Genomic DNA, 23,535 nt, shown 5'->3' with positions numbered 1-23,535 from the left:
TCCTGTTTAAGATCCAGTTTCTGTCTCAGATGACGAGCTTTCATGCAAGATGATTAGCTCACCATGTGAATGGCCTTTCATAGAAAATTAGATCTCCACTACTAAGAAACTGCACACACTTTTAGCAGTACAGAATGCAGTGCATTCTAAGAGACTAATGTGCCTATAAATGGCCATTAGAACTTCTGCATAAGTATAAAATGTCTCCATGTGGTTTAAGCTGCTCGTCATTATGTCAGCAGCGTGACTGCCTGAGATGGTGTGTGTGTGGTGTTTTTCGCAGTGCTGCTACAATCTGACCTGACACCAGTCCACTCACAGTGCCCACAACTTATATGCATGTGGGCAAATTTCTCATTGCCCCTACAGGCGTCTCCTCCTCTGGCCTGAGAATATTCGTCTTCAGTAATTGAATGGGCCAACTGTAACATCTGCCCAGAAGCAACACAATGTTTTGTTTACATCAATATTCTCCAAAAACCCGCGCACCGGAGCCCATATGGCTCCACCTGCCCCTCACTCACCCGGCCCCCACCTCTGTCCCTGTAGTTATCATGCCTGCCTGTCCCCCCGTGGACTGTTTTCTCTGAGTACTGCAGCAACACCGAACTGGCTATAAATCACATTGCATTATCACCGCGCGGCGCTTCTCCTCGCGCTCTGCCCGCCCAGCGCGCGTCTGCGATTGGCCGGCGAGGCTCCTTGGCCAGCCTCTCCGAGCGGGACATCGGTGCAATCGTAAATCCCGCCTCCTTCCTTGGGGCCGGTGATTGGGAAAAGACTCTCCTTGAACTGTCAATCAGACTCTTTCTTGTGCGCCTCGCATTCAGTGCTGCTCCCTGCGACGCGCTGAGTGCGGAGCGACGAGACGCGCTGCATACCAACAGAGACATACGGGAGCAGGCTAATTAAGGCTCAAGTGACGACTTGCGACTGGCCAAGACGCACAGACTCCATCCCGTTCTATGACAAACAAACATTTTTATGTATTTGTTAAGTCGTTGGACAGTTTCAGTTTTAGCGTCTCTTCCCTTGTATTTGCTTAAATATTTTCTCTTTCCGTCAAGGCACTGAGAGCCAAACTAAGTGTATGGGATATTTGTTGTTTTTTTCTTCTTTTGCTGCTCTGATATTTTTCTGGTTGAGACATTCTGCTGCACAGGAGAAGACAAACAACCCTGCGTGTCTCCGTCTCCGACATCAAAGGGAAAAGTCAAGTGGACAAGACTGATGTTTTCGTCCCGTCACATGTAAAAGCGTTGGACTATTGCTGTTGACATTCATTCACTGGGTCGTTTTTGTACACAGAATCCCCGCAGCGGTACCATAAAGGAGGAATACCAAGGCATTAGGCTGCACAAACAAGCAGAAAATCAATCAGAACTCCATCATGGGCTGCCCCCTCTTGCGGAACGCGTTTGCTGGTTTGATCCTGGTTCTGCTGTCGAAAGGTAAGTTCTTTGGAGCTACTTTAGCGATGTGCTGACGGTTCTGTGCTGCTGCGCCTCTACGCATGTATTTTTCATTTAGTGAAAACGCTTGTGGAGGTGAATACTAATGACGAGGAGCGCGGAATCTACCTGCCCGTGAATCACGAGTGTCTGCTGTGCCACTGCGCTCCGGTTTCCCATTTGCTCACGCACGGATATAAACGAATGTAGAGGGAGGGGTGGTGCTGTGCGAGTGTGTGTGTGTGCGTGCGCGCACGCACATGGCTATGCGCACGAGCGCGTGCATGTGAGCGCAGCGCCAGGTTCATCTCCAAGCCAACCTCGTGGTTCGGTGTAAGCAACGAGTGATGCATGTTAAGGTTTTTACTATGACAAAAAAATAGAGACCCCCATCCCCAGCCGTCTGTGAACATTCCTTTACGTGACATGAATGACCTGGTATCCCACGCACATGACGCACTACCAGTGCAAGGGGAGGGGGTGGTGGTGGTCGTCGTCGGGTGGGTGGGGGAGAACACAAGTACGGGTAGAAGCAATGCAGAGAAGCTCAGGAGAGAACAGTGTTTTGTTCTGTCTTCAAACTCAAGGTCAGCTCATCAAAGCAGACGCTTCATTTGCTCAAAAATTCCCGTAGTTAAAACCTTCCACAGTGCTGAGATAACAGAAGATCCAGGTGTCATTTTAAACCGCTTCATTATGAATAACACCAACAGTGTTGCTGTTGTCCACAGGGAACGCTCACCAAGTTATATTTAAAACAGTCTTGCATTTTTCATCATGCTATCTTCTAATATTCTCACTATGTCATGGGATGTCCCACCACATATTAGTTGTGTGTTCTCACATGTATTCTAATTTCCCCCTGCCCATCTAGCATGAACACACAGACACACACACAAACACACACCTCTGGATCTATTAGTCCAGCCCTCATCCTGGGGGAAATCAGTATATAAATAAATTACTCCGGCCCTTAATAACAATAATTGATGTGTCAGTGCAATAAGATGTGAGGTTAACAACCTGCAGATGCAGACGGGCTATAGCCCCTGCTCCTGAGCTCCTTGTGGGCAGGAGAGCCCAGCTGGTCATGGTTGGCTTGCCACAGCAAGCCCCTTCTCCACTCCAGGCAGAGAGCAGACGGACAGCCCTGCAGGACGCACACAAACACAATGGGCTCAGCACCACACAAACCAACCCTGCAACCATACTGAGTCTCATTTCGGCTTTCAGCCCTCTCAATTTGTAACCTGTGGGTTTTTGGGATGTGAAGGTGTGACCAATCATGTACGCCACAGCTGAGGAATGATTGGATATTGATGTGAGTTGTGCACATTGCAGCACATGTGAATCAGATTCATCTCGGAGAGGGATCCCGCCCGCTGCTCAGAGATGCTGTAGGTCCACAACACGTCCGTCTTTTAAGGAAGAGAGCATGTATTATAAAGGAGGAACATGACTGTTAAAAGGGCACTGTCCGCTGCTTGATAAATCATGCAGCAGTGGAATAATCCTTTTTATCTTTGGCCCTTAAAGTTGGGCCAGTGTGGTATGAGGATGCATAAATGCTTCACCACCACTGTTTTAGCAGACTGTGTGTTAGTTTTCTTTGGCAAGTTGATGATGTATAAGACACATTCCTCAGAATGACTGAACGGTATTTTATTCATCTATATCATCAGGGTATTTTTGTCTGTTGAAAGATTAGCACCCTTCACGTTATGATGGCAAATATTTATTAAGAGACAGTGCCATTTTCTCTTTAATACCCTCAGAAACAGATAGTAAAATGTGTTTCAGACACATACGATGGCAGGCCAACCAGATTTAAAAAGGCCTTTTTTCTATGCTGCAAAACACAAGGCTTTTCAAAGGTTTCCCACTGGCTCGGCACGTGAACGCACAAACCACTCCGTGGGTGTGATGGCCAGGTCCTGGCATGCCATCACGCCCTTCTCGTTCTCAGCTATTCTTCCTTTTCTTCCACTTAAAATGTCTGAGAACCATAATTCTAGAAAGGTGGATGGCCAAGTACACACTTACACACGCACTAAAATATCTACACATTTCCTACACACGAGCTGAGTGATTAATGAAAACCTGTTTCATCTATGAGACCAGACTCTCTAAGACTTTGCCGATTTCTCAATGATGGTACAATAAGGCTGTGGATGTATCCACACACACCCACCCACACACACGCACACACAGAGAGAGAGACACCTCCACACGAAATTAAACCATTTACCCTCAGCTAAAAGGATTTCTGTTATGACAGAAACCAGCAAGATCTGATAATGAGAATAATGCCGTCATTGATTCAGTGAAAAGTGAAGCTGACAAGAGAAATTGCTTCTGCTTACGGTGGTACATTAGGTCACAGCAGAGGACGTTCAAGGTTATATATATCAATGGATACCATTTTACTATTTTTACACGTTCAGGAAACCTGATTTCCACCTTACAGCTATCCATTAATGCTAATATGGCAGGAAACCCCACTTTCACACTGTACCACATACTTTAGAAATATGGCACCCGTGTTCAAACTGTTCAACAGATGGGTCTTCCTATCAATATGCGCTGCTGTGATGGAGGATCTGGTAAGAGGAAGCGTACGTGGCAGGAACACAGGTGAAAACAGGAGGGGTCGCTTTGTAGCCCACCATCCTTCTTGTTGCAGCAACATATGGGGGCCAAGCGAGGTCAGTGCACATTGCACGTGTTAGCATGTAGCTACCTCCCCCCCTTACACACACACACACACACACTTGACTGGATCACCACTCTTGGCTTGGAGATGAGGGGAAGGGAGATGCCAGCATCAACAGATGCCTTGCGCTCCTATTCTGGAGGGGCCTCTGCTTTTTCTCCCTCCCTTTGAAATCTATGGTTTCTGTGTGCTGTTGTTCTTCATGTTTGGCTTAGAAATGCTCTGCCATTTTGGCAGGTTTTTATTCATCTGGAAGTGTTGGAGTGAGAGGGCCTGCAGCCTCAGGGACATGGATTGGAGGATAAACCAGCCTGGAGTGGGCCTGCGGTCCGAATGTTTTCCCTTAGGTTTCACTTCACTGTTTCTCTTGTTGCTGTGTGGTGACCTGTGGTCCTGTGGAACCATCATCTTCCAATGGACCTATTCCTCACACTCAGTGGAGACAGGACGGTGCCTTTAGAACTGTCTCGTCTCCACCTGTCACTGACAGAGACAGGTGCTGTATTGGAAGACAGATAGCTTAGTTTAATGTTGTATGGAAGATTAATTTTAAGAGTAAAGTGGTACACTGGACAACAGTTGTGAAACATGTTTTAATTTTGATTGATTTTTTTGATAAATTCCAGTGAAGCAACATTAACAAGTGCTGTTATGGAAAAATCATCAGAAAGTAAGAAGTTCACTAAATAAACAAAAGTATTGGGACCACAGGGACCTGACCATTACACCGACATGGACTTTAATGACATTACATTCTGTATACTGCTATAACAGCTTCCACTCTTTTGGGAAGGCTTTCCTTGAGACTTTGGAGTGTTTCTGTTGGAATTTCTGCAAATTCGTGCAGCAGAGCATTTGTGAGGTCAGACACCGATGTTGGACCAAAAGGTCAATCTTTGTTCCAGTTCATCTTAAAATGTGTTGGATAAATGTCTTTATGGAGCTTTGCTTTGTGCACCGGGGCACAGTCAGGCTGGAATAGAATAGGTTCTTCCCCAAACTGTTGTCACAAAATTGGAAGCATAGCATTGTCCAAAATGTCTTGGTATGCTGAAGCATTAAGATTCCCCTTCACTGAAATTAAGAGGCTTAGCTGAAGACCAGCCCCGTACCGCACCTGAATTCACTAATAAAGAGGTGTGTCCAAATACTTTTGTCTCTATAGTGTATTTTAATGCTACTGATGGGAAGCCAGTGAAGAATCCATGTGTATTACCAGAGATCCATTATCTACCCCTTCCACAGGACAAAAGAGGCAGTTGGCAGTGAAAAGAACTATTTGGCAAGGACAACTTGCCATTCCAAAACCTGGTTTGAAGCATTAAGGTTTCCCTTCACTGGAAATAAGGAGCTGAGCCCAACCTCTGAAAAGTAGCCCCTCAAAGAGGTGTGTCTGGATACTTTTGGCTATGTAAGACCTAATAGAACACCACTCACTGATGATCATGTCATACGTAGCAACCACTGACACTATTTTTATGGCATTTCATGATGTTAAGGATCCACATCGAGAACTACTGAAATACATCTGGTTCAGTTCGGTTTTATCGTCTCATGGGGGATATGCAGGCTTGTTCGTTAGTGAAAAGTGGTTTTGAAGGAGGAACTCAGAATGACAATAAGTAAAAGCAAGTTTGTAAAAATCAATGCAAACAGGTAAGAGCAGAATGCTGTAAGACAGGGAATTAAGCAAACTTATTGCACATACTAAAAAGAACTGTTTGAGCTTTGGAGAGTCTTAACCTCCACCCTAAAGGAGGCAGCTCAGGCTCTTTAAGGGATGGCAGGTATTAGTCGCAATACATAATGACCAGAACAGAGAGAAATGTTGAGTTGTATTCATTATCATACCCTCACTATGCGGGTTTGGCAGCATTTCCAATTACAGACTAGACAGAGATGAATAACCCCTGAGCTGGTGACCCTGTGACCTGCTGGGCTGAAGCTGAATTGTGCATCTCATAGTGTTAGCAGCTATCTGACCAGGGCGAGGACCGGGAGGTCAGAGGTTCAAATCCTTTGAGGTTGGTTTTCACAGTGTTGCTGCAGACGATAGGCGAGTGCGGCACCACCTCGCTGCCCTTGAGATTCCTCCTGTCGGTTCTGATAAACACTTCACTGGGCCTCACATTGGTTTCGAGGGGTTGGCAATTACACATAGTGTCAGTGTCATAAATAATGATTACAGTGAGGCTTGTTTGCAATTATAATTACAGTTATAATATATGGAGCTCAGTGTAATGGAAAAAAACTAGGACTTCTTTCAGCTTGGGACAGGTAGTTATACTGTGTTTAATTACTCTAGTAATTCGCTTTGTTACAACCTCCCCTCGCTCTCCCAGTGTCCCAGTCCCACCTTAAAGACCAGTGTTGGTCCAGGTGTGAATATGAACATTAGCTATGGGTTCTCAGTGTAACAAATGAAAGAGGGCTATGTTTTATTTAGTGCAGGGGAAGGATCATTCAAGAGGGAGCAGAGTGGCTGTAGAAGCAGGAATAAGTGGTGGCTCGTGTACTCAACTCAACCACCGCCCACACACGTGCACACACACACACACACACACACACACACACACTTTCTCAGAGAAATAAACGTATGCATGCATACACTGTAGAACGGCTTCTTTATTCGGGCCACTGGGAAGATGAACTACAACAGTTTCCCTGCTAGAGATGCGAATGAAAAATCGATGGAAAGCCCAGGGATCTTCATACACATGCACACCTTCATACGCCTCTGACACACACATGTATACAGTACATGTACAGTACATGTATGTGCACATACATCAGTATAGACCTTAAAAAGTCTCACTGATCTCGATTCAGTCGTGCTCTTAATAGAGAAAATCGAATAAGTTTCAGCACAGCGCAATTTTCTTCTCTCTGGTTTTCAAGGCTTCAGTCCACACTGCAGATTGAGCTGTCTGCAGGGAAGGAGAGAGAGGGAGAAAAAGAGATGTTTTGTTGTTTGGTGATGTGCAGATGTTACACATTTAAGAGGACTGAATACTGTTAGAGGCAGAGAGAGCGCTGTGTGATTTTCTTGCCTCTATTCCTTTTCCTTCTAGTCTTTTTTGTGCCAGGGAGTTAGCATCATTGGAAACACAATTCAGATTAGTGCAGGCGGCTTGTCCTATGGGAGCCGGCAGGGACGAGGGTCCCGCTTCTCTCCCTGTCCTCATTACCAAAAGACAAGGAGCTCGCCGGCAAATCAATGGAAAAGGCTTAGGCACTAATACAGGCCATGGCTGGTGATGGGGCTGAGCTTTGTGTGTGTGTGTGTTTCTTGTCTCAGTGTGTTCATGTGTTTATGTGTGTGAACCCTCCCGCATGTGTGTGTGTGTGTGTAAGTTTAATCATTCGTGCTACAACAGAGGGCTGGAGAAAAACATTAGTTTCAAACGACTACTGAATTTCTCGCCGTCGGAATAACCTTAAAACTCCCAGTCAACTGCGCTGATATTTACTGAACGAAGCCCTTTAATTACGCAGCAATAACGTCAGATTCATCAGTCAATCCATAGTTCAGTACTCACAGTCCTACCATTGTAATTATAATTGCTCCCGGCATTGTTGCCATGACTACTAGTACTTCAATAGCCTACAGTTGTGCACAATTTCCTTTACACTGTCAAACAAAGGACCTCACCCAGGTGTTTCCTGTCAACAACCCCCTGCGGCAGATACCGGCATCAGAATACCCCAAACAATCCACCTGTCTCACGGCTCAATCTGCGCCGCATCTCCCCCTGCTGTAGCCGACGCCACAGTTGCGCTCACATTTGCCTTCATCCCACACTCACTCCTTTTGTTTTGTTTACACAGGTAAAACTACTGGGTGCAACAAATGCTAAATAATGGTTTCATGTTGTGGATTTTCAGCCCCTCCGCTGCCTCTGACATCTCATGGTGCTGGAGGTGTTTCTAGGCCCGTGCAGAGGGGAAGGCAGGGCAAGAGGGAAGAGAGGGAAATAAATAAAACTGTGGAAAACAGATCAATAAATATTTCAGCAGCTGCTCCCTTCACAGACTTCTCCTGAAGCCATAAGAGGTGGAGAGAGAGAGAGAGCAGGAGAGAGGGAGGGATGGATAAAGTGCAAGAAACAGAGAGAGGGAGAACAGGGGTAATTGTGTTCCAGACTCTCATTCACAGTGAGAGGGAGAGGGATGGAACGTGAAAGAGAGAGACAGAGAATGGGGATAATTGTGTCCCAGACTTTAATAGACAGAGAGAGAGAGGAGGCATGAGTGAGGGGTGGAGAAGAAACACAGGGCGTGCTAATGAGCACCACATACCAACATTGTGTCCTATGGGAACCAAAAAAAAAGGCATACAAGAGGCTGGGTCCCCGGACTTTTGCACCACATAATAGTGACTGTAGGAATATCTCTCATCTTGACTTTCACATAATTCTAATTCCTGTCAGGAGTTAGCAACAGACCGTGTGGGTGTGTAGTTTGTGCAGCGAGCAGTTCTAAATGATAATGAGCCGGTCAGCAGCTGAGACAGCTAACGTGTTGCTGAGAATCAAGTGGGGCCAGCATCGATGCCACCTTTCTATAATCACTGGCTGATTTCCGACACCTGGCCTGAGATTTGCACACAGACAAAACACATTACATGCAGCGTGTGTAGTGTGGTATGTATGTTTAATACAGAGAGTGAGCAGTAGTGTATGTGTGTGTGGGGTGGAGGGGGATAGGGCAGAGGGATCTTGTGAGGGTGGACAGGCTGTAGAGATGGAGGAGTTATGAAAAAATGATTGAAGGAGGGCTGCTGGGAGGAAGCAATGGAAGAGAGACAGATGGTGTGAGGGAAGAAGGGGAGGAGGGATTCAAAGACCCGCAACAGGCAGTGATCGAGATGGATTGATTTTACTGGCAGATGACTAGGTGGAATAAGCGTGGCAGGTTTATCCTGCCAATGAAAACTGTGTTTGGGTGCTATGAGTGGGAGTCGTAAAATTGTTTCAGGGTCACTTGTTGTGTGATACTGCGGCATTGGGGAGCTGGTGCTAATGTGATATGCCACTGGTTAGGGAGTCATTCCAGCGAGGCAGCACACCTCTAATAAGATGCTCATGTAGTGTGCCCACATCATAATAAGTGGTTTGAAGCTTGTCAAGAATCCACGGCTTACATAATATATTATGTTTAGACATTTTTAAATTGCTTGCATACACAGCAATCAAATTCTAATATTACATGTTTCACTTGCTATTTGGAAGACTAGATAATTAGGAGAACAAACCATAATGATGCCTGGTTGTAGTCAGTGATTGGCACAGTCGTTGCCTGACACCCAGAGCTTATGCTGTGATTTTGAGATACGCCGTGATTCTCCTGTGGTCTAAGGCCGCCACGTGGCTCCAGCTCCAGCTGTGAAAGTGCCGGTGGGATTTTCCTGTAAAAAAGTCCATATTAGAGCAACATCCTGACGGTAAGACTTTGGCTGCGACAGCCCATAAAAGGACTTACAGGAAATGCTCCTCGGTGTCTTGAAGGATTTTGATTCTCCACATCCTCTGGGTATTGCATGATAAGAAAAATTGCATCGCATGTTCTCAAGTGAGAGATCACAGGAATATTTTTTGAACAAAATATCATATTTGTGATGCTCTTGTGGTAATTGGGCTGTTAGGTGAGATTTCATCAAACATTTGTATTGCAATAGGCCATTAATTGGGTTTGGGAGAAGACGCTGCAGTGTTATTGTATTATGATATTTCACTAATTAGATGTGTGCATGGATAACACTAAAAGCCTGTGCTGCTCTTCCCAGTTTTTGTTATGCAGTGAGTGAAATTCCATTAGCGCCTGGACCTGCATGGGGGCGGTTGTGAGTACAATATTCGACTCAGACATTATTTAAGACATCTCCGGGGTATAGTGTGCTTTCAAATTGTGCCTCAATCACATTTCAGTCATTTATTCATCGAGTGATGTGTTTGAATGCTGCTATCTAATCTGTTGTGTAATGTCATTCCTGGGGTGCCAGAGTGATTTCCAAATTCTGATCAAAAATATTTTTCTTTATACATTTCATGGCTGTGGTTCACTTGAAAAACACTTGGGTCAATTACTTTTTCTCATTCCCTTTGTGTTAAAGCAGCACTAAACACGAAGGAATTGGCCAAATTGTACTCATTAAAATGCATATCATTCCTGAGATACAACCCAAATTTCCAATTAAAATTCCTCTCCATTCTGTTATTGCTGAGGTGCTGTTCACTCTTAGTTGCTCTCTCCTAGCTGGTCAAATATAATGCTGGAAAAATAGACGGAGCGCATAAAAATATAAACAAACATTTTAGCAAATCTCCCTTTAGAAATGACTGTGAGATCATGTTTTCACGGCAGCAAAACATCACGCTCGCTCATCACGGGGTTACCGACTGTATCGATGTGACCTTTCTCTGGCCAGCAGACCTCTAGTTCCATTAAGAAATAATGAAGGTGTCAGAAAAGGGCAATTAGCTGCTTAATGTTGGGCAACAGTACTCTAATACAACATATTTTTGCTGACAAGTTGATCTCCATACCTGCCAACAACAGCCGCTGTGCTTTGAGACACGATAGGAAGTATTGGAAGGACTGACATTATAGAGTTGAACTTGTTGATTTAGGTTCTACTTTAAAAACATAAAATCCACAATAAATATGCTTGTAAAAAAAAAATATATATTTTTTTTTATTAAAATTATTAAGACTGATGGTGTAACAAGAGGCCATCAATATGAAATAAAAACGTGATAAGGTTGGAGTTTGTTTCACACGTCAGTGGAAGACAAACTGCAGTGAAGATTTAAATCACACGATATCAGAACCACAGAAGATAAACTATCTCATTCAGAATCTGTTATTAAGCTTCATGTTGGCCTATTTATCGTAAATATCTGCTTTTTCAAACCTGCAGTTACCTTTGTTTGTTATTTCAGGTTTGACAGCTGTAATCAGAATTGATCTGTATAGTGCAGGGAGGCAGCGAAATCAGACATGACAAATGTGGGGCAGACAGTGCAGGTGTTTTCTCAATCAGGCCGACGCCATTGATCCTCTCTTGAATCCATCATGATCAAGCCTTATTGACAGTGGGCTTCTATTAAGATTTTTTGTTTGTTTTGTTTTGTTTTGTTGCGAGGACAGATGAGGAAAGAGCGAAGAAGAATCGCAGCTGAGCAACTACAGTGTGAAAAGTTTGATCAAACAATTTCCATTCAGTCCTGCGAAGCATTTACAAATACAAAAAATGTTGGAAGGAATTTTGCTGGTGCTATTGATTTCCCTTTAATTAGATTTCTTTTTTTTTTCCCCGTCCCATTTTTTTCTGTGGTGAATTAATGTGAAGAGTTATGACTATAGCAGGAGAGGACTTGCCTTAAGGTTCAATTATTTCATGCCACATGTGTAATGGATTGTATTTGATTTAAAATGTTTTGTCCTGAAAATTTGGTATGGAGAGCTGAGTATGATGCACTCAAGCAAATATGTTTGATATCATGCACTGAATAAAAAACTCTTTAGCCAGCGCCTGCCATTTAACGCCTCATTTCGGCTCCCTTTATCACGACGATGCCTTTATTCTCAAGTATATAGATGTCCGTTGTCAGCATTTTGACAGTGTAGTGTGATGTAGCCGAGAATTTTTTTCTTAAAGCAGGGACTTCTAAATGAGCAGAGATTTTCTTTCATACAAGTGTGCTCTGCAGGCTGAAAGCAAAGATGGCACAACACCAGTTGACAAGCCATATAGACTGAATTGCTTTGAAATACTGTGTCTTTGAAAGTGCAACATTTCAATTCAGAGGACAGCAATTACACAGTCAAACATGGAAGTGGATAGAATTGCATTACAGTAGTGCTGCGTTTATCTTAATGTAAAACCCAGCCAGTTTATGTTCTATAAGCTATGCTTTGGTGCCGAGCCACAGGGACCCCCCTGGCCTTCCAACTGTGCCCACTCACCCGTTGCTACTTCCTGCACTCAGCTCACACTTAACAACACGAGTGCACAACCTAAGGCCATCTGTTTGCTTATTCTGGGGCAACTTGGTGCCGAAAGGTTTATGGACATACGGTATGTCATAAAATGTACCACCAAATCATAGTTGTCAACCGTCGGTGTCTGTCCCGATTACGTGGGGAAGACCACATCTTCACAAGCTGCAAATCCCCTGCTGTGGTGTCCCCTGCAACACACTCCCTTTGAAACAAGTTTAATGGGAGTGTGTGCAGATATGAATAACTTCATTCATGCCACTTTTGTTAACCATCCAATAGTCTATTAAAATGGTATATTCACAGCAGATGAGGACAAGCTAACATCACTAACATCAACGTGGCTTCTGATTTTACAACGATGGCAAATGTGCGGAAACGTTTCTGTATAGTAAGTAAAATGTGTTCACTTCGCTTCACCCGACAAACCCTAAAACAACTTTTTAAACTTTTTCAAAACCTTTTCATTTTCTTAGTTTTAATTACATTTGCGTTGTTTTTTGTTCAACAAAATTTTGCACACAATAGTAACGCGTTGTCATGACACATTGTTGTGATCCAGTTCCACCAGTAGCAAACACAAAGCTGCTAGCTCACACATGTCTAATTTACTGATTCATTTTGCTAACAACTAGTAATATGTTGATTTTCCCAGTGTTAAAGAATGTGAAAACATTCAGTGATTTCTGAGCCCTGATTGCACTTAATCCAACTTGACTGTGTGCGCCTTTGAACGTACACACTATATAGACAAAAGTATTGGGACATCTGACCATTACACCAACGGGGATTTTAATGACATCACATTCTAAATACACAGACAGCTTTGCAGCTCTAACAGCTTCCACTCTTTTGGGAAGGCTTTTCAGAAGATGTTGGAGTGTTTCTGTGGGAATTTGTGCCCATTCATGCAGTAGAGCATTTGTGAAGTCAGGGCCTGATGATGGTCCAAAAGGCCTGGCTCACAATCTCCGTTCCAGTTCATCCCAAAGGTGTTGGATGGGGTTGAGGTCAGGACTCTGTGTGGGCCAGTCAAGTTCTTCCACATTAAAACTCATCCAACCATGTCTTTATGGAGCTTTGCTTTGTGCACTGGGGCACAGTCCTGCTGGAGTAGAAAAGTTCCTTCCCCAAACTGTTGCCCCAAAGTTGGAAGCATAGCATTGTCCAAAATGTCTTGGTGTGCTGAATATTCGCCTTCAATAGAATTAAGAGGCTTAGCTGAATAAAAGCCCCATACCACCCCTTAATTCAATAATAAAGAGGTGTGTCCAAATACTTTTGTCTCTGTAGTGTATTTTAATGCTAGTGACGGGAAGCCAGTGAGGATTCTATGTGTATTGCAGGAGGCCCGTTATCTACCCCTTCCCCAGGACAAAAGAGGCAGTTGGCAGTGACAAGGACTATTTAGCAAGGACAATTTGCCATTCCAAAAGCTGCATAAATATTATTTTTCATTTGTAAATAGTTTCATAGACAAACGCTCAGGTGGCCATGGACAAAATGTTACAAACCACTGATTTCATGGTGACATTGAATGGATCCTGGTGAATGAATCCTGTGAGAAAGAAGGTCAAGAGGACTCAGCACCTGTAATTGCTCCTGCATGTAAGGAAGTGGTAGGTGAGAGGAATGCTGCATTACTGGAGTTAATTGGCTGGGCTGGAAAGGGTAAGGCCACTCCTGGGATGGACTGTGCTTTGCACAAAGGACGGGTGAGCCAGACAGAGTTGGTTGAGACTGAAGAACACCATATGGAGGGCTGTGTCTGGCTGTGGTTTGTTGTTTTATTTATTAGCTCTGCCAGGTTGTTTGCCACATTCATTTCATGCCTGTGTTACTCCACCTGTATCTTCGGTTGAAGCTGCTGATTTTAAGTAGCTCCATAATCAGGGAACAGTTGCTTTCCCTCGAACTGCAGGGAAAAAAATAAATAAAGCAATACCAATGTGGTGTGTGTGCTGTAATTACACAAGATGAATAATATGTTTAATTTTTCAGCTTTCAGCTTTTCATCTTGTGGACACACTTGACTTTTGATCTCACGTATATTGCCATTTCAGATATTCTGGGTTGCATTGCTGAATTTTTTCCTCTTTGCTATAACCACTAAATCGTGATTTGAGCTGAGAGAAGTCACAACATAACTAAACATGACAAATGAACTCAGCAATGCTGCACTGACTAATATTGCATAATGTTCGCTGGCATGTTAGCTTCATTTCCATTTCTCACCAGTGTTCCTTGCAGTTACTCATCGTAATGTCAACCTGAATCACTGATTGACTGAAGGAGAATTTGCTCGAGTGAAAATAAAAATATTTTAGGACTAAATGCATTGAATATGACAGCCCTATATTTCCAAAATAAGACACAAGGAAAATATCCGGGTGTTGAATATGAGCTGAATACAAATCAGACCAACAGACACAGCTGTGTCACACATTCAAAAAGCTGGGTCAATGCAAAAATCGCCCATGGCCAGAAAGGTGAGTTGCTTGTAAATTGCAAGTGATAAACCAAACTGAATGGATGGCGGAGTGACTTGAGAGAGTAGAGGAGTAAAGTGGGGAGTCTGACCTCCTGGCCAAACGGTGAGGATGAGTGAGGGGAAGAGGACAGACTCTGAGCTGCAAGCATTTTCTCTCATACTGAAAACAAACTCTGAACAACGAAATAAACCCAGTCTGTATCAAAGAAAGGAAAAACACCATTCCCATAAGATTTGACACAAATATTATACCTGGACCTTAAATCTACTCTTTTGCAGGTTCTCATAAATATGAATACCTGCAACAAGTGTGTGCAAGAACTGAATCCCCACCAGGCCTTTTTATGTGTCTGCAACAGGATGACCTACCTGTCCAAAAGATTGCCAGAGTCCATGACCCAAGTGCTCAACCCTAGTCTCATCTTATGGTCTGTCAGAACCCACCAGGGAAACAGCTCTCCCCTCTCTTTTTTTTCTCTTTTTCCTTCTCCCATATCAAACAGACAGCCACTACTAAAAGATTCATGCATGTGGACTTTGGGTCATTAAAGAATGATCCACAGCAAAGCTGTTTTTCACCCTCATAATGAAATCTAATATTCATGAAATGGATTTTCCTCTCTGCTCTTCCACTCACTCTAGTCACAGATGTGTATTTGCTGGTGTCTTTAGCCCGTGTTTGCACAGCCTTGTTAGGCTAGCACGGGTTAATTTTATCCTAAAGGCGCATTTTCAGGCCACCCAGTTAATTACACAGGATTGACGGATGACCTTGCCATACATTACCTGTGTAAAGCAACGCAGAGTTAGGGCATATCTGGGCTTTTCTAAGATTGGGGTCAGAGTAAAGACCAGTTAATCAAAGCTTTGTTTACGTAAGTGCAGTACTTCATACCGAGCTTCCAGTTTGAGGTAGCGAAACAACATAATAAGGTTGGTACATGTGTATTCAAAATCTGTATGCAAATTTTGACATTAAAATAATAAAAAATAATTTTCATAGCTCGCCAGTCTGTGTATGATCCTGCATATCCATGTGGATATTTTCAGTTAAGTACAGCTGATAACATCGTGGATCTGGAAGGAATACAACTTATTGTATATATGCATAAATATATACTGTAAAACACATAAAAACATTCAAAAAGTAGATACATTAAAAACTTTCTTTCCAATGACCAGCAGGGGGCGACTCCACTGGGTGCAATAAGAAGACTGACTGCATGTAAGCTTATGAGGAAATGACTGTACTAATCACTTTAATTTTTTTAACTCAGTCACAGTGTCCCAGTGAGTTTATGGTATCAGTCACCAGTTTCAAATCTTCTTCACTTCAGCATGATGGTCAATCCTTAGTCCTAGCCAATCAGGGTATATGTGCAGCCCCTCCCTCTCATCCAAGTATGGTTACTTCTGGCTCCAAAACAAAACAAAACAAAAAAAAACACAAGATGTCAATGGTCATAAAGTCAAACCTGAGGTTTTAGTGTGGTAGCCCACAAACCATTTATAAATGTTGTCTGACTCAGCCCTCCCTCAGCTTCACTGCTGTAGCTCCTGTTTGTGAAAACAGGTTTATATGCAGTAGAATTTGATTTTCTACATGTATGAGGATCAAATAACCATCCAACATGACCTAGACGTAATCAGACACCAGTTCATCCTCGCTTACAACACTTAATATCCCCAATCCAGACAACACGCTGCAATATTCATCCTGTAAGGGACCTGAGGGAAGATCATTCCTCTACTCGGCCTGTAATACACTCAGGCAATTCTTCTGGATATGACCACTAGATGGCATCAGCTTGAAAATTCAAACACCTTTTTGTCTCTTGGCCAAAAAAATCATACACAGAACTTCTGTGAAACCTGTATTGCTGATATTCATTTTTCTGCTCTTCCACTCCTGTCCTGGCCTTGATGAATGCTGGTTACCTCAGCCTCAGCCTACAGTATACACACTGGACAACTCATCAGTATGGGCCACCGGATGCTTAGGTGGGACCTTCACCAACTGAGGCAAAAGAGGGTGGACGAGCTTAACGGCTTAAAGTTAATTAAATCAAAAATAATTCACTTCTGTAGGTATAAAAAGGCCATGCAGACCTGATTTAATTTTTAGGGTTAGCAGTCATCCTAGATTTAAAATAAAAGCCAGTGAGTGACACCAGTGTTTATACCCCAAGGCAGTATTGGTGGTTGAATATTCATGAAGTCATGTGGGGGGATTACATTCTAAAATGCAGGGGAAAAAAAGCAAAACAACCTTCCTGCTATACTGAATTATGAAAGAATATGTAAAATCTGGAATCTCTGTGATTAAAATTGTGCCGACAAAATACCACTATCATCACTGGCATCAGTAGCAATTTTAATCAAGTCATCTTTTTTTTTCTTCTTTATTTTGTCATATCATCAAGACATTATGCCACGTTTGATCCTCACCACCTTCATTATGATAACCACCAACACTGTTATCATCAACACTGATAATCAGCCCAATCTTTCCTCCCCATCTTCTCACTGTTATCTCCATCTTTATCACTGCTGCTAATTCCCAGCATCATACTCGGCTCTCTGTGGCACAATTGTGTTATGTTGTCACAGCGAGTCACAGTGGGTTTTTTTTGTTTTGTTTTGTTTTTTTTTAACACAATTACATACTCCACTGAAGCAAAGGAGGTAATCCTTTCTCTAACTGTCTTTGATTCTATTTCATTGCACTCATTCTTCAACTCATCACCCCCCCACAGCCTCACTTCCCCCTCCACCCTGAACATGTCCTCTGGAATCTGCAGCCCCCTCCAGATGTGGACATCTGTCCTGACTTTTTTTTTCTTTTTTTTTGCCATTCTCTTCTTCATCTACCCCAGTGTATGTCTTTCTCAGTTTTTCTCATGAAGTCTCTTTCTGTGCCTTTGGGTGTTGCTCAGTCAACCCATCTGCTCCCCATTTCTTTTTTGTTCACTTTTTCTCCATCTCTCCGTTTTTATGTGCTGGACTTCTGTTGCTCTTCCATTCCCACTGTGTCATAAACTGTGAGATTACTGTGCAGCACTGGGCATACTGCTCTGCATGGAGCTGTTTGGGGTGTATGACAGAGGCACAAGCCGCGGAATGAGTGTGTTTGTACATGCATGTGCTCATGCACATGTGTATGTGTGTGTGTGTGTGTGTGTGTGTATCTGCAGTGTGTATATTTGTTAACCAGGACTATCCTCAGTGTGAATCCATAATCCTGTCAGAAGGACTGATATCAGAGGGGATGTCGTGCATGGTCACTGGAGTTATCGTGTGTGTGTGTGTGTGTGCAGCATGATTTCATGGCTGTGTGTATGTGTGTGACAAGGGAAGTACGGGTCACGTCTGTGATGCTTGAGGCTCTGAGCACAGAAGGATGCAGGGTTAAAAGGTCAACGCAGGGTAAGCGCTCCTCCCCCTGTGAAGCATGAGTCACCACAGGAAGTGGATGCCAACAGAGGGTTCAGTGCAGTGTGTGCCCCCCCAACCGCCTGAGGGGACCTCCACCCACAGGGACAAACACCTCGTTATCTCCTTCATCGTTATCTCTGTTACTGTCGTCCACACCTCCGTTGCTGTCACTGCGAGGGAGAATAAAGTCGTCACACACACACACACGGTAGTGGGATGGGGAGCGCCTGCTCCATTAACAAGTGTTTTCTAATTGGCTCTGAGCACTGACAGACAGCCATGCGCTGAACAAAACAAGAGCTTTCTATAAATACAGTCTTAACAGGCTTGCTTCGCCCCAACGTGAAGTGCACTGAGAGGAACGCACACCTGCCTTCAGACAGATGCACACACACACATACACACGAAGCACAAGTTAGACAAACAAGTGAATAAATCAGAGCCTGAATAAATCGGGTGATCTGGATATGTTTTTTTTCCTCCTTTCTTTTGCCTCATCCGTTCCTGCCTTGTGCTTGATTTTACATCTTCAACAGGAAAAGAGAAATTGAATTAAAAAGTGCTTTTGATATCTTTTCCTTGCTGCAGATAAATAAAATGATCAGACTCTGTCAACAGCATGACATCCGCCCCTGTTTCACCCTCCTCCTTCCATCTCTTCACCCCCACCTCCCGTCCCAGCCCTCTCCTCTGATTGGAATCTGGAAACCCATTTGCTGTCTTGCACTCAGACCCAACTCCGGCCGTGTCAGGTAGTCTGCGCACGTCCCCCCTCGGTGCTTCTCCCTGCCGTTTCCCTCCCTCTTTTCCCCCCTTTCCTTTTTTCTCTCTTATTGCTCTCTCCTTTCGTCTTTATCCCCCGCCGTCTGCTGCAGGCTCTGTGGAGAATTTGCCCAAATTACCTGTCATACTGGCAGCTACGTGTAAATAAGCCCGAAAAGTGTGTCGCTTTCTCATAGTCCCCCCCCAACTTCCCCCACCCCCCCACCTCACGCTATCTCATCTCACTTCAAACAGCCCCTCCCCTTCTTTTCAATCCATCACTTCTTTCCTTCATTTTTTTTCCCTTCTTGCCCTCAACCTCAGTCTCCCCTTGCTGTTTATATGTACCTACTTCTCCTTTGCTCTGTCTCCGGTCTCTCAGTTCGCCAACAAAGACTTTGCGATTCTTTCTAGTGCGGAAAATGAGTTGGTTAGCGACTCCATGGGAGCTCTAGCATGCAGGGAGGCAGCACATTGACTACCCGTCATTTAGCCTCAGGGCTTAATGAATTAGAAATTGCAGCCTTTGGTCCACTCTCCTGCTAGCTCCAAACAGCTTCCGGTGGTGGGGGTTGGGGTTGGTGAGGCAAGAGGAAGTCGGCGTTTTTTATGTTCTTATGAATGAACAAAGGGCAGGTGCATTTCTGTTAAGTACAGCCATGTTATTTAATACTTAAGGCACTTCACAGGTTTATTGTTCTTATCAATTCTGGAGGTGTACATCTCCGTTTAATGGTTGTTGTTTTGGCGTTTCTGTACATTGTTAGTCAAGGTGGGTGGAGGTGGAGGTCTGTGAGTGAGGTCAGGGCCAAGCCCTCAGTTCAATTTCTGCTTTGGAAGGTGTAATCATCGCTCACCCAGGGGTTACAGGTGCAAAGACTGTGATTTGGAGGGAGAGAGGAGGAAGCAAAACCTGGAGGAGGATGTTGTAGCGAAGTGGAGAGAGCGATAAGAAGGAGGACAGGGAAGGAGGGAGTGCTCAAGTCAAGCCCAGGCAACTCTCACCAGCCAGCTTGTAAGATTTATCTAACAGCGCCCCCCCCAAAAAATATAAGCCAATAGAGATGGTTCATCCTGATAAAAGTTATTCCTGGGCTTTTTAAGAAGTCCATTAGGAGTAAACACCCCCAAAATCCACCTGAATGCTAGAACAGTGGCTTTTAAAAGCTGGGCAACTTCATTTGTCAAAATGTAGTGTTGATTCAATGTATTCAGACTCATTCAACACAGGCCATCGGAGCTGGAAATCACTGGGGTTTGCCTACACAACTCCAGAAAACAACTTCTGAAATTCAGCGATTTTTCGCTTGCTCTTCGTCCTGAAGTGTAAAATATCACATTCAATTATCATTCAGTCTGGGGTTTCACACTGCGCCTCTCGTCGTGATCAGATAATTTATACATTTGTTCTTCTTTTACACATTTTGAGGGGACAATGAGACTCTGGCAAAGGTTTGCAGAGATGACAGCACCTGTTAGCTAAAGAGGGTTCAATCATGAGCAGTCACGAATCGCCTCGCTGCGATCCCACCATGTGGGAAAGAGGGCAAGACATGCACACTGGGCCAATGCTGCAGTGGTGAAACAGTGGAACTCTCCTAATTGGACGTGGCCTGCAGCTCTGGTAAAACATGTATGTCGAAGAACGAGAGGGAAAACCACAGGCAGGTAGATCATGATTTCAGAGCATCTTATGCGGGTATGAGTTTCTCTTAGGGTATGCACCATAGTCATACACATAAATATACAGATGCAAAAGCACATACACATTCGTATCCTTCCACAAACTCATGCTAATCCATAAGCAGTAATGTAATATATGCATAGCAGTCCCCTGAGGCATGGCATCTCTATGAGGAAAGAAAGCTAAAAGAGAAATTCTTCCTTCTACTGAATCTTATTAGCATACCTGTTGGAACAACACACCTCAGGGCCTTTTTTAACGTGTGCAGTTTCCTCAGACATAGAAGAGGGAGGTGATAGAGGTGGGTGAGCATGTTTGGAGGTACACATAAAGAAAACTACAGGCGCCGTTCCCCTTCTGGACCATCTTTACTGTGCAGCTTTTTCTCTGAAGTTAAAAGACAACAGTAGATCTTAAAGGCAACATGTGGTGGCGAGGACTGCTGCACCTTCTGACTCGCACACAAACTGATTGCCTATAATGGTGTGCTGCGAGCAGTGTCTTCAGATTTCTCTTTGGGGGCTCCTCTGCTCACATTTCTCCATCTCCAGAACCTTTGCCGGTTCTTTGCCTGTACTCTAGCCAGGCAGACAGACGGGCCGGGCAGAGAAGCAACAGAGAGGACATTAGAAACTGTGACAGCAAACCAGACGCCTTTGATCAGGGCATCTTTGTGACTTCACACAGCCCTATTTACTCTGGTCTCTCTGACACACAGCTGCCCTATTGTCACAAAGCACGGAGAGGCCTCAGGAACCTCCTCCTCACCTCCTCTATGGCCCACTGTTAGTTTGACAAGCTGAAGCCAGGCTTGATTTCTCCCACGGTTGGTGTGCCAAAGAATATCTTCAGAACAAAAGCCCAAACAAACATTCACAATTAAAAGGCATTCATGAAAATGTAGGAGCCAGAGAGGAAAAATTCTATCAGCATATTGTGTGCAATTACGGTGCACGAATGAAGAAACATGCTTTTCCTAATGAGCTCAGGATAAAATTCCCCACCATGCCATGTTGGCTTTTCATGGCTTGATTTCACATCCATTTATCCGCCCCCTCACAGCAAATGGGCTTGAGAATTTATGCTTTTCTACAACAGTGGTGCTATCAAAGCGGAAAGCTGCCTTTGGATGGGAGAGGAGATAATAAAAGGGGTGTACGACTGGATCAATACCACAGCACTCGCTCGTGTTCAGCCAACAGCATAAAGGTGTTACAGAGATTGAAGCGCTTGAGCCAGATGGCAAGAAGACATGCTGTTGTTGAAAAAAAAAAAAAAAAGAAAAGTTTTGTAGGTTTAATTTTGTTTCCATTTCCTGACAGAGTAATTTAGATGCGTGCAGCCAGGACATCCTTGGCTTTTTTGAGACGACACTGCATTATGTTTACGCTCTGCTGCTGTTTGGCTGCATGCCCCCCCCCCTTCCCGGTTTTGATCTTTTTTTGTTCGTTTGTTTTCTTTTCACTCGTATACGCAGGACACAGACACCAAGGCGGAGCTGGATCACATACAGCTTTGGCTCTCCAAAGCTGATTGAATTCCTAAGCCCATTTCCCTTCAGAAAGGGAACGAGAGAAAGCAAAAATGATGCATCTCCCAGGCGCTCCAAGAGTGTCGTCTGCCTTTTCATTCTCTTCCCAGTTTAAGTGTAACAAAATCCAAAGCTCAGATTGAATGATATGACCTTTTTATACATGTGCGAAAAGCAGGATCATTTTTTATTCCAGCTGTGCAAGTAAAAACAAAACTTCCATTTGATTTCCTTTGAAAACCTAATTTTGTTTTTTAAAAGGACGAGCTGCACGAGGGCAGGGTTTCGAGTTATTGATTTCTGCATATTTCCTTGAAGGGAATGCTTTGCAGCCGTACAAATGAGCACATAATGGTATCCCCATGATGCATTTTGATTGGATTACTCCAGTATCCAGTAAGATGACTGCTCAATATGTTGGCAGTGCAGTGAGAAAAGAGTAAGTGGACATGCTCAGATTGGGATTGATTTGGCAGCTTGCGTCACTGGAGCGTTTGTTGTTGTGTTTCCCTGGCTGCCAAATTACCAAAAAACCCAAGCAAATTAAGAGCTCGACTGAGTGTTCGTGCAGCTCTGTCCAACAAATGCGTCATCTATGGTGACTTGCGGTGAATTTTTTTTTTTCTTCATACAAATGAGTCATAAGGGCAATTCTATTTGATGTGATTCCCCTGGCGGCTTACTGCTGCAGCTCAGTGGGAGACCAAAGCCTGTCCACCATGGCCTTCTTTTGCTGCTAAGAGGGGTTGTGGACATGTCAGAGAATGGCTGGGGTCCCATCAGCTCCCCTGTGTTTTGTTGGGAACAAAACTGGGTATGAGAAAGAGAAAAAATAAAGAGTGAAGAGCAGGGAGAAAGAAAGACAGAGGAAGAATAATAGAAGTATTTGTTGTAATGGAAACGAGAAGTCAAGACAGTGTCAAGGGAAAACACTTTGCTGATGATGGAAACACTGAAGAGTATTGTTAGCCTTGGTAGAGGGTAATGCAAATGAGAGTTGGTGGGGAAAAATGGATTGGCATAGGCGGATAATGAGGCAGTCAGGGCTGAAAAGACAGCTGCACATTGTACAGTGAGGATGAGAAAGAATCAGAGAGGCAGCAAAAGGTGAAATACAGAAGCACGCTCGACTCATGTATTATTGCTGACCATATTGATTGAGCTGCAAAGGAAGGAAAAAAGAACTACTGTCTGTCTTGAAACTAAGAACTGAGGGATTGGAGGACGACTGTAGTGTTATACAGACATGTGAAGTGTTCATTGTCCACAGTGGACAACACCCGAGAGTGTTTGGAGCAGCGCATATAGTTCATCTTAACTTTGTACACGACGTGCCTTCATAGGTTTACATAAGGGAGTCGTTTTTATCCCTCCAGGTTAGACGCAGATGATCTACTAACAGAATGATTGTCATCAACACTCCCAGGGAGGGCAAACTGCATGTTTACCATCGCTGATTGTTTTTTG

General features: G+C 43.9%; 1 protein-coding gene across 1 annotated transcript in view; it reads left to right on the top strand.

The window, feature by feature from the left end:
- The first annotated feature begins 712 nt into the window (after positions 1 to 712).
- Positions 713 to 23,535, top strand: part of iglon5 (IgLON family member 5) — an 88,317-nt gene continuing 65,494 nt past the window's right edge. Inside the window, exon 1 of the mRNA XM_046399884.1 lies at positions 713 to 1,451. Coding sequence (XP_046255840.1) covers positions 1,391 to 1,451 — 61 coding nt within the window. The 5' untranslated portion in view covers positions 713 to 1,390. The remainder of the gene's footprint in view (positions 1,452 to 23,535) is intronic.

This window comes from Scatophagus argus, chromosome 9 (genome assembly GCF_020382885.2).
Source record: "Scatophagus argus isolate fScaArg1 chromosome 9, fScaArg1.pri, whole genome shotgun sequence".
Classification (NCBI taxonomy): Eukaryota; Metazoa; Chordata; class Actinopteri; family Scatophagidae; genus Scatophagus; species Scatophagus argus.
The sequence above is the reverse complement of the archived record's forward strand: the minus strand, read 5'-3'. Positions and strand labels throughout refer to the sequence as shown.